Source organism: Aphelocoma coerulescens, chromosome 9 (genome assembly GCF_041296385.1).
Source record: "Aphelocoma coerulescens isolate FSJ_1873_10779 chromosome 9, UR_Acoe_1.0, whole genome shotgun sequence".
NCBI classification, from domain to species: Eukaryota; Metazoa; Chordata; class Aves; order Passeriformes; family Corvidae; genus Aphelocoma; species Aphelocoma coerulescens.
Genome location: NC_091023.1, coordinates 6,162,810 through 6,174,305, shown reverse-complemented (window position 1 = coordinate 6,174,305; position 11,496 = coordinate 6,162,810). Strand labels below are relative to the sequence as shown.

The following is an 11,496-nucleotide window of genomic DNA, read 5'->3' as shown; positions in this document are numbered from 1 at the left end:
GGCAGCTGAAAACCTCTCACTCCACAGCAAAAGCTGGTCCAATTTCAGTTCCAAGGTCCTGCTCCTCCATTCATTACTCAGGAGACTTCGACAGAAACATTGGCATTGCACGCACACAAATGCACATGGCTCTAGAAAATCACATTTATAACAAAACAGATCCAACTAGATCACTGTCATATTTTACTGGGGTTGCATGAGAGAGTAAGTCTCAACATTGCATGGAAAACCTATCATCCAACAAAAACTAAAAATATTCTTCAAATGCTGGACTAGGGGCTTGACCAAAACAAGGCAGGCAGTATGCAGTTGTCCTGTGGCTCCTCCCTTCTGCACCTTCTCCTCAGGCTTAAAAATTCACTCTTGCTGACTCCCAGCACTACATACAAAAAGTTACTTATGTGCTCATTTATACAACTTTTTAGTCTCTCCAGATAGCCAGCTCTTGAAAAGAACTCAGCAATTCAGAATACTGCCATGCTGGCATTCACTTGGATGAGTTTCCCCTCTCACAAGCACACCAGCTCCCCATGCCCAGTTGCAACATCACACATCACACTGTTTTTTCCTGGTATGATTTGGGAGCTCAGGTTTGCCAAGGTTCCACCTAGCTAACTTTGAGCTGCCCCAGAGCAGCTGCAGAGGAAAGCGTCTGCTAGCTAAGGTTCAACCTCTGCTTTGGAAGGAGACAGATACAGGGAGAAAGAGGAGAAAGAGACTTTGTTTTGACCTAAAGCCAAAAAGCTCGATAGGTAGAAAGCCATCCTAGGGCGGAAATTACTCCAGTCATTTACAATAGTGCTGGCACATGCTTGGGTGCCTTAAAAAGGAACTCTCCCCCAGTGCTGCCCTCCCCCTCAGGCAGCTTTGCCCTTCTTTGGTGTGGCAGCAGCCTCCAGGCAGGAATGGTTCTTGCAGTTAAAAGGAGAAGCCCACACTTATTCCACAATAATTCATTTACTAACACACTGAAAACCTCATGTGCGTGCATTACTGCAAGCTGGACACACTTTCTCCACCAGCCACTAACAACATTGCCCAATTTGCAAAGAGCAGCAGCCGGTGCTAGGCAAGCACAGCCCTGGTTGAACAGGCTCTCACACAGGCTCTCCAGGAAACCACTGCTCTTCCAGCTCCCATCCAATTCCCAAACCTATCTTTTCCCTGTAAGGCCATCTTCACAAGCTATCCCAGTGGATTATATATGTGTTCCAAAACTTAAGTTATGTCCAGGAAAAATTAATGGGAAAACCCAACTTTTAGGTCAGCATGCGCAATAGCAAATGGAAACAGCAGTGTCTGAGCTGACAGCTCCCCGTGCCCTTAGGGATAGCGATGCGATAGCCAGACCTCATTCTCTAAACAGACTGCAGCAAGCCAACCAGGACTCAAAGCAGCTGGTAAGCATGATTTTTTTTTCCCTCCTTACTAAGTTCAGGAGTTTCTCTTCTTTTGGGCTGAATTGGACAGACTTTTCTGTTTGCAAGAAGTTATCTTTCTTGGAGTTATTCTTGTAATAGCCAGAGAGTATTTTAAACCAAGAATAGCTGATCTCCTTTAGATTCATACTCCCCTTTTTGGAAACACTATTTAGAGAACAGAACTCCTAAATCAAAAAGTAGTCAGGAACAACAGTGAAAAACGGCATGGCTCTAACAGTAAATACTGCACTGGCACCTTTCAATTCACCTCTTTCCTCAAAGACTCCAGGGAAGATTGGGTTTGCCCCAAATCTCCTTGAGTCGCATAAGTTCCTCACCAGAAACCTGCACCACTCACATTTAAGCTGTGAGCCTCTGGAACAAGCCACTGCTGGAACATCAGCAAAAACCATGCTAGGAGAATTACAAAAAGAAAAATGTTTGACATAAGCCAAAGCCCTGGTTAATACCTTTTGAGGGAAATTCTCTAGTGGGAAAACAGATGGATTTTTTGGTCTGTTTTGCACAGAAAGGTGTGGGGGCTGTACATAATTTTTATATAGTGCTATCTGAAATTTAAATTCTGAATCATTACGTAGCCCTTTGGAATGGCATTGTTCTCACAGATGCCACACTGGTTTCTACTGATAAATGAATAAGCTTCATATAACGCAGATGTGCTTTTAATACAGCAGCTGCCAAGGCAATAACTGAAAGCCACCAGCAGTACAGTTCATCTATTTCTTGTTCATCTATTTCTTGTTCATCTATTTCTTGTCCAAAAGGTTTGACTGACATTCAAATATAGCAGATTATTTAATGTTAAACTGATGCTAAGCATCAGATGGAAAACCAAGACAAAATAGGAAAGACCAAGTAAAGGGATGTCACTTCTAAACCAGAGTTTAAGCTCAGATCTAGTAGACACAGCTTAAAACTTCCCCTTTGTAAGACATGCTTATGCCAGAGAACTGCTTGGCTTCTCAAGCACAGAAATCACCTGTGCTTGAGTTAAACTGTAGGGATAGAAGTAGTTTTCTCCTTGCATATTACAGAGCTTTTCTCAAGAGAAAGGAGAGCACTGTGTGTGATGAGTGTGCACTGCTGCTGGGGAGGGCATGGCTCTGAGCCCTCCAGGGCAAACTGGCCAAGCAGCTGCCAGAAAAGCTCCCTGCAGCCCTGCTTTGGGCTCCTCATACCTGCACTGCTTGTGACCTTATAGGAGAGGGTTATTTTGCACCAGTTGAAGACCTGGCTGTGGGGCACACCACTAAAATGGAAATGATATTTGAGTTCTAGGCAGCACACCAGAAAGCAGAACTAACCCCAACAAAATCACCAAAACATGGCTCAAGAAACACAATTTTGAGCCAGATTTTTATGGATCACCACCATGTTTTAACACAGTTAGGTGTTCCCAGGCAGCCTGAGCTGATTTGGAGGGGTACATATATGTGCCCCCAGGCAGGGGGGATGAAGATCCCTCTGCTTGGTGCCAACCACTGGGACATGGCAAGGGGGTCATGTTGCAGTGTGATCGCTGTGCACACCCTTGCTTAGCAAACCAAGCCACTTTCAGGATTTGTAGACAGCAGTTTCACTGGTCCAGGCTGGTTCATGGACAATCACTACTACATCCCTTGCTGCAAAGGGGCATTTCGCTTCCCAAAGCGCAGGGACACAGGAACACTGCCTAAGGCTCAGGCTGTGCTCACTGGACCCCACAGCACACCCTCAGCCCCAAAACTGCCCCCAAGCCAGGGCACTGGCCCCATCTCAGAGTGCTGTGTGGCTGCTGGATGGCTGGAGCCTGGCTGGGTGGGCATGGATTTTGGAGTTTTCTGATTTTAAGTGTTAGGCACTGCCCACCAAAGCCATTAAACAGAGCTTTTAAGTTTTTTTTTCAAAGCTCCTTCAATATCCTGCAAAAACTGAAATCATGGCAACCTCTTTGTTACTGTTGTGGTTTAACCCAGCTAGCAGCTGAGCCCCACAGAGCCACTCGCTCACCCCTGCTACAGCAGGATGGGAGAGAGAGAATTGCACTGGTAAAAGTGAGAACACTCATGGGTAGAGATAAGAATAATGCAATAACTGAAATAAAATAGTAATAATAACAAAAAGAAATTTTTGTGGAAAGGAAGATAACAAAGAGAGACAAATAAATCCCAAGAAAGACAAGTGATGCAAATGAAAACAGTTGCTCCTCACAAACCGACCAATGCCTGGCCAGTCCTCGAGCAGCAGCCTGGGGCCAGCCTTACCCCTGCTTTATAGCTGAGCATGATGCCATGGTATGGAGTACCCCTCAGGTCAGTTGGGGTCAGCTGTCCTGAAGGTGTTCCCTCCCAACTCCCTGTGCACCCCCAGCCTCCTCACTGGTGGCGTGAGGAGCAGAAAAAGCCTTGATGCTGTGCAAGCACTGCTCAGCAATAAGAAAAACACCCCTGTGTTATCAACCATGTGTTCAGCACAAATCCAAAACACAACCCATGCTACCCGCGACAAAGAAAATTAACTCTGCCCCAGCTAAAACCAGCACATTCCTTTAGCTTTCTTTGAAGCAATTACACCAGAGCTAGTAAGACATTATTTAAAATACGACATTTGAATAGCTTGCCTAGGAAAATCAACCCTGCAAAGAAATTGCTCCAAAATATTATTTTTCTTGAAAATTACAGAGGTAAGGGACTCTAATTGCCATGCTGTTGCTCACTTTTTATTGCCTACTATGCCACTTACAATGCTCCTAACAGGATACTCTTACTGTTCCATAGTATAAACCCTGCCCAGGGAGCAGTATCACACAACAGTGGTCATTTTAAAATATCTTGTGTTCTAAAAACCTGACCCAAAGCCCATCAAGACCTGGGAGCACAGGACAAAGCCAGGCTGGCTGCAGGGTGCCAACACCCACCTGATTTTGGGCAGCTGCACTAATTGCTCTGACCAGCAAAGCAGCCAGATTAAAGAGAAATACAGTCCTACAATGCCTCAACACTGCAGAATTTGTCTTCTGTAATCAAAAAACAATTCAGATGGAAAAAACTCCAGTATCATAATTTTATATGGTGGCTCAGAGGAACTGGGAAGCCTGGCTGTGGTTCCTGTTTGTGTTAGGTAAACCCAGATGAGCAGGCTGTTTGTGCAGCGACAAACCACCCCTGCCTGGCTTCAAGGCTGTCGAGGGTTTGAGACAGGCTCTGCCAGACCTGTGCCTTCCACTGGCTGCTCATTCACCCGGGGAGGAGTCAGGGCTTATTGTGGCTAATTGAGCAGAGCTTTGCAAGGAGATCAGCCACAGATACCCTGGCATCTGCCGTGCTCAGTCCTGAAACATCTGTGCCTGTGCACAGAGCCCGTGAATGCTGGAGGAGTAGCTGGTGTTTGCTCCTGTCTGCACTGGATGTGCCCCCAGGGGTCCAGCTTGGCTCATGGAGCTCACACCAGCAGCACGCTGGATGCAGAGAGGCCCTTGGGGCCAGCAGCACTGCTTTCCTTCGGATGTACTGACTCAAACTTCAGTCTTCTTGTGCCTCTCTGTTATTTGGGGGGGGAGAGTGTTCACTTTTTTTTCCCTATTAACCTTTAAAGTTAACAAAGCAATTGTCCACATCAGGAACCAACAATGAGGGGCCCGGCAGGCTTCCTGCTGTTCTCGTTGCTGCTGATGGCCCCCCACTCCACAGGGGTGGCTGCCCAGGACACCCAGCCTGACCCCAAAATGCCATGTGCCAATTGGATGGGAGGAGCACCCGGCTACCCTGGCCACAACGGAGTCCCTGGCCGGGATGGGAAAGATGGAAGAGATGGACTAAAGGGAGATAAAGGAGATGAAGGTTGGTGAGGAACAGGTGGTATGTTGGTGCTCAAGTCCACAGGCAGCCCTAGCCCCAGTCCCAGTCCCAACAGGTTTCATGTCTGGTGGGTTCATGCCTGATCTTTATCCAGATGGCTTTTGATTATCTCCTGGGGTGGAGATTCCATAACCTAAATCAAACAGTTTGGTGTGGGGTTTGTTTCCCCAGTTAATGATGTTTTTTCTGACATGCTGCTCTCAGCAGTTCTGCACACAGCCAGGGTGGGGGGTGAGCAGGGTTTCCACTCGCTGCCTCAGTGGAACCTCCTGGGGGCTCTTGAAGCCCCTGAGCCTTTCCTCAGCTCCGTGCTGCCAAGCAGGGCTCACGCCACAGCCCCCTCTGCATTTCAGTAGCAGCCGCTAACACAGTGCAAACACAGCTCCCAGTCCCCACTCTGTCCTGCAGGTCCAGCAGGTCCCAAAGGTGAACCAGGCCCAATAGGAAGCCGAGGCTTTCCCGGACCTCCTGGATCTCCTGGAATTCCTGGAACCCCAGGGCAGAAGGGCAAAGATGCTTTTGTTCACCGCTCTGCCTTCAGCGTAGGGCTGACGGAGCGAAGCCCTGCCCCCAACCTCCCCATCCGCTTCAGCAAGATCTTCTACAACGAGCAGGGCCACTACGACCCCAGCACGGGCAAGTTCCTCTGCAACGTCCCTGGCACTTACTACTTCGCCTACCACCTCACGGTCTACCTGTCGGACGTCAAGGTCAGCCTCTACAGGAAGGACAAGGCCGTGATCTTCACCTATGACCAGTTCCAGAACAACAACGTTGACCAAGCGAGTGGCTCTGTCCTGCTGCACCTCAGCTCCGGGGACGAGGTCTGGCTTCAGGTGTATGGGAATGGGGACAAAAACGGTGTCTATGCTGACAACCTCAATGATTCCACTTTCATGGGCTTCCTCCTGTACCCTGACCCAGATAACTACTAAAGTAGGGGGTGCTGCATGGAAAAGGATCAGGTGGCTTAACCCCAGACGTGGCCTGGGCCACTGGCGCTATAGCTATAATGTATTTACCAGAAAACTGCCTTTTGCAAGGGCAACGATTGCCAAGGGGGGACCTTTTCTCCTGTGAAATCAGTGAGATCGTACCAGTACTTCCATGGAACCAAGAGCTCACTCCTACCTCTGCTCTTGCTTTCCTGTGGAAACCTCAGCCCAAAGTCAAATACCACTCCTGCCATGTCATGAAAAAGTAACTCTCAATATGGCTTAACCTTCTTTTAAATTTAAAAGTGAGAAGAGAAAAATTGGTTGCATTTAAATATGACATTCTAAATCTCCCCTTTTTAGCCACCTAAATCAATTTAAACCAATTGTAGAAATGTTAGCCAGCGTTTTAAAGTTTGAGTAGAAGAGGGAAAATACTACTCACAGAAGTAGAGTGCTCTTGTTTTCAGCTGAACAGATGACTCATTTTTTTTAACTCCCTCTTGTGTTAGGGCCTTTGACTTTCACTCCTGGTTTGTTGTCTCCCTTGTTTTAGCCCAGATCTTTGAATATATTCAAGTTATTAACTTCCACTGATTTTAATCCTTTGATTTTCCTTTTATGTTTATCCCCTGTTGTTATCCCTAATGCAGACAGCAGGCTGGTTTAGGGCAGGGATCTTCTCTTGTGATTTATCTGAGAAGCCTTATGAGCACCGGTGAGGCCACACAACAAAAGCAGCCCACTGACTGTGTGATTTCAGGGGCCCCAAGGTGACCACAAAGATCCTGTCCCATCTCCCCTCTAAACAGCTCCCAAGTGCACCCAGAAGTTGAGATCTGTCAGCTGTGTTTCTACTTTTCCAGGCCCTAAGTGTGCCAGAAGCCATGGTTTGCTCACCAGCTAGGCAGAGCTTCAGGTGGTTTTGAAGCTTCCCATGTGGAGTGGGCTCCTGGGATGAACACCCCCAGGCCCATCCCCAGCTCTGGGCTGAATGCAGAAGATTTTTAAGGCTAGAATTATTGTCGATCCCATCAAACTGCTCTCCAAGGAGCTTGCTTGACTTTTAGCTGAAAGAGGATTTGATGGTTTCTCAGATACATTCAAGAAGACTCCTGCTACTAAGCTTCAGAACAAGCTAACACAGATCAGAGCTAATGCAGTATTACAAGCACAAAACAGCATTAAGAGCTTCAACTGAAATTACTTGCAACATCATTTTCCACACTCCAGTGAATTACCACACTGCAAATAAAAAACAATAAAAAACTCTCTCAATGAGAATGTTTCCACATTTTTGTGTGAGTTGTTGGGAAGGACTTGAAGAAAGGGATTTACTCCTAGCCTCAACAGACAGCCCAGGAAATTTTATTTTTTTTCCCAGCAAGGTGGGGGCATCACGGGCTGGCAAACACAGGGGTACCCCCCCTTTTGCTTTCTCAAGAAACACTCCACACTCTAACTTTCATCAAGGCTTCAGCATCTCACCACCCTACACTGTATTGCATCCTTTTTGGATAAAATGAGCTCTGGTTTTCAGACTATTTCCCCAACCAAATATCCCAAATCCAGCCTAAATGGCCATCCAGAGCAAGGGCCTCTGCTGGCCCTGAGGGCTTCAAGCACACTGGATTTAGCAAGGGTGAAACTGATGCCCAATCTGGTCATGCTAAATTCAGAAATCTGCGAAAAACCCTGCTCTTATCGTGGGAATTAATGGGAAAGGAACAGGGCAAAGGTAAAAAAAAACCAAACCAAAACATAAATCCATAAATCCATAAACAAAAGGAGATTTAAAAATGCAGCATTTGCTGGATCAAATGCCATAAGAGGCTTAAATTGAAAGGAGCAAGTCAGAGCTTTTGCACTGTTTCTTTCAATGTTTTCAGATGGATCTTCAGAAGACAGGGAAAATTGAAACAGCCACAGTACTAAGAGGCATTTGGGATAAACATTAGGAGGCTATACAAGTTTAAAGACTAGTTCAAGAGGGAGCCAAAACAAATTATTGCTTTATTTGCTGCCATGCAGCAGGAACAAACATGCTTACAGCTCTATCCAGTACACCAGTACTCAGAGGCTTAGACCCTGGGAAAAATTTTAAAGAAAGCCATTAAGGCACTGCTGTTCCATGTACTGGCTCTTCCCCCTTCTCACAGACACAAATACTGAACTGCAGCTTCACCATGATACTCCAGGAAAGTACCTGCATTCTCATGCATGTCCCAGCCAGGCACCTCGAAACCCAGCAACTGCAAGAAACTGCAGCCCAGGCAGCAGGCTGTGAACAAGGTAAACACCCACGGCATGGAAACAGGGGTCAAAGCCCTCCCTTTAGGGATTGGGACTGTTTTAAGAAGTCTTCCACCTCAAACCTCTGTAAGATTCTTGCTCAGCTGAGACATGCACTTTCCCAGCAGGCACCAGATTCCAGTTTAAGCCACCTTCCATCTCTCCTCTAAGGCACATGCTCCCAACAGAGACTCACTCCATCAACAAAGCAAGCACGGACACAGGACAGGCAGAGAAGCACCCCCACCTCTTCCCCACTGCAGCCCCACAGCTGCCCTTTCACCTCTGTTCCTGCCTCCTGAGGCTGCCCAGCCCCTGAAGGGGTCTGCAGGGGGGTCTCAGCCAGCCAAAACCTGCTGACAAGCTTTGGGAGCAGCAGTTGAGCATGGCCATCAATCACCCTGGGGAGTCCTTATAGCCCAGCACATCCAAATTTCTGCATGTGGGATGGATATCAAACCTCCACCTCACCAGCTCTGCCACGTCAAGGCCGCACGGCCAAGGCTGACTGTGGTAGCCCATGGACAGAGAGCTGCAGGGCACCACGCTGGCCTTGGGCTGCTTTCAAGATAGAGCTGCAAATAGGGTTTGGGGGGATAACAAGGTCCTGGGAGATGGGCTATGGGGAGTTCCTAAGGAATCTGGCCTTCTTCCATTATGGAGTTGTTAGGGTTTTACTGTCCCTCCATGCTTCATAAACCCATGGGAGAGGAAAACCTGGCCAACACAGGCACATCTCCAAGGCCCGGGCTGGCTCCTGAGGATCACACTGCATTGAACACACAATTACCTTGTAACAAAAAGAGGAAGAATGACACTGACATGCTGAGAGGGCACAGAATCACCTGCTCTCTTAACAAATTTAAGTGTTTTAGTTTGTGGTTTTTAATCAATCCTGACAGTAGATGCCTTGGTACAAAGTTATGTCTCACTATTTACTGCCTCTCTGGCTGTGGCAGGTTTAAATGGATGCTTTTCCCTTTAGAGGCTAATATACTCAGAGCCAGAAAGCAGGAACACTCCCCAATGAAAGATTGAAGTCACTGCACTAACAATCAGAGAGAACTAACATGGAAAGCTGGAGACAGCTGGAGAGACTGGCCAGTCTCATCCAGCAGGGAAACCATCTGTAAAAGCATCCATAGGCCTTTCAAACACAATTATAGGCTGGTCCTAATTGTACTTCAACCCCATGTAATCACTTGTGCCAGTAATTAATTGGAATACAAATAGCAGCTGCACTAAACCATGAAGAGCTACAAGAAAAAGATAAATTGCTTGCAAGACTTGCATTTCTGAAGTATAAACTCACTAGAGGGTTTTCATCACGGAAGCAGGCAGGATTAGGATCAAGTCTGACATTTGGCTAATCAGCTACTCTTCTTCCATGCAAGAAATGCCATCAGGTTTAAAGTCTTTGAAATACTGTGGATGAAACCAGAACATGCCCAGGCTGCCACATGCTTCTATGACTGTATTTGTGTTGGGTGTAGGTACTTGATGAAAAGACTCAGTCTGCCATGGGACTGTAAGTCACCAAACCCACCCCTCAGCTCATCCTAGGATGATCAGCCCAGTCCACTGCTCTTTGAGAACACTGTGAGACATCCTTACATGGAGGTGCAGTTCATTACCCTCCAGCCAGTCCAGGGGGAAAGAAAGGTTTGTTCCCAATGAAATGGAAGCATTAAATGTCAATATTTATTTCTTCCTGCAGGGATTCCCACCCTCAAGGAAATCTGTGGGATCCCTCCCATAAAGCAGGACAGATTTATGGAGAGGCATCAGGGAGGGAGGCAGAGAGATCACACTTGAACACAAATCTTTAATTCCCTTCTGGAGTCAGGCAGGGAAGGAGAGGGGGTATGAACCAACACACCCAGCTCCCTCTGAAAATCTGGGCATCTGTGGAAGTGGAGCTCTGCCTAAAGGAGAGGACAGCACAGCTTCTCTGCTCCTTGACAGGGATTTCCAAAGAAGCCATTCTAGTTCTGTACCATGTTTTGGCAAGTGTTGTAAGGCCAAGGTGGATCTGTCATCCTGGATGAGGTACAACACAGGGAAGGTGATTCCCACACCACAGCACCCGTACCCCAGTGATGCAGAGGCAGCTCCAAAGCAGTAGATCATCAAAAGGCCACAGTGGGACACTGCTCAGCAAGCTGCATTGGAAGTTGAGGCACACCCTGACTAGGAAGCTCTCTGACAGGACAGAGCCACTGTCCCGTGACAGGAGTTGCCTCTGAAGTGTCCTCACCAAAGCATCCCCAGCTGGGACTCCCTTGGTGGGACAGCTCCTGTCAGCACCAGGAATGCTTTGTCACATTCCCTTGGCAACAGGTATCCCCTTGCCACATCACCCACCTCATACACAACATTCTCAGCTGTGCATCTGTTTATTCACAATATTCAAAATAGAGTCCTTTCTTCCACAAGGCTTTAAGTTAACATGAGTTCATACAAGATTACCTAAGACTTTTTTCATAAATAAGCAAGCATCATTCACAAAATAGTCCTACTTGTGAATTTTAAAAACTTTAAAAGATACTGCTCCTGTCTCCCTCTGTTCTGAACTCCTTATAGAAGCTTGACTAAAAGGTTTGTAATAAGGGTCAGGATTCTAACCCTGCTGCTTGGCAAAGGCCAATGAGCAAATATAAAAGGCAAACTAAAAAAAAAATAAACCTGAAAGCAAAAACATGGAAGCAAATCTTCATACTCAAAGCCACCCCTGCTGCCAAGGACTGACTTGCATTGTGCTTTTCCAAAATATCCCTGATGTGATGCTGGCATTCCAGCCCCATCACCAACAGGGACGCGCAGAGAACTGGGCTGCACTATCGTCTGCCCAGCATGTTCTTATGTGCTGAAAAACTGCACATTGAGAGCAGGAAGATGCCTGCCAGCCTCTCAACACCCCAGGGAAGCAGGAAGAAGTCCATTTATTCATCTAAATGAATTCTTTCGTTATCAAGAAAAATACCTTCCTCT

At 47.0% G+C, this 11,496-nt stretch overlaps 1 protein-coding gene across 1 annotated transcript; it reads left to right on the top strand.

The window, feature by feature from the left end:
* The first annotated feature begins 1,041 nt into the window (after positions 1 to 1,041).
* Positions 1,042 to 7,487, top strand: ADIPOQ (adiponectin, C1Q and collagen domain containing). The gene is made up of 3 exons (XM_069024815.1): positions 1,042 to 1,400; positions 5,041 to 5,260; positions 5,687 to 7,487. The coding sequence occupies exons 1-3, from the start codon at positions 1,284 to 1,286 to the stop codon at positions 6,211 to 6,213; spliced, it is 864 nt and encodes a 287-aa protein (XP_068880916.1). The 5' UTR covers positions 1,042 to 1,283; the 3' UTR covers positions 6,214 to 7,487.
* Positions 7,488 to 11,496: the final 4,009 nt, after the last annotated feature.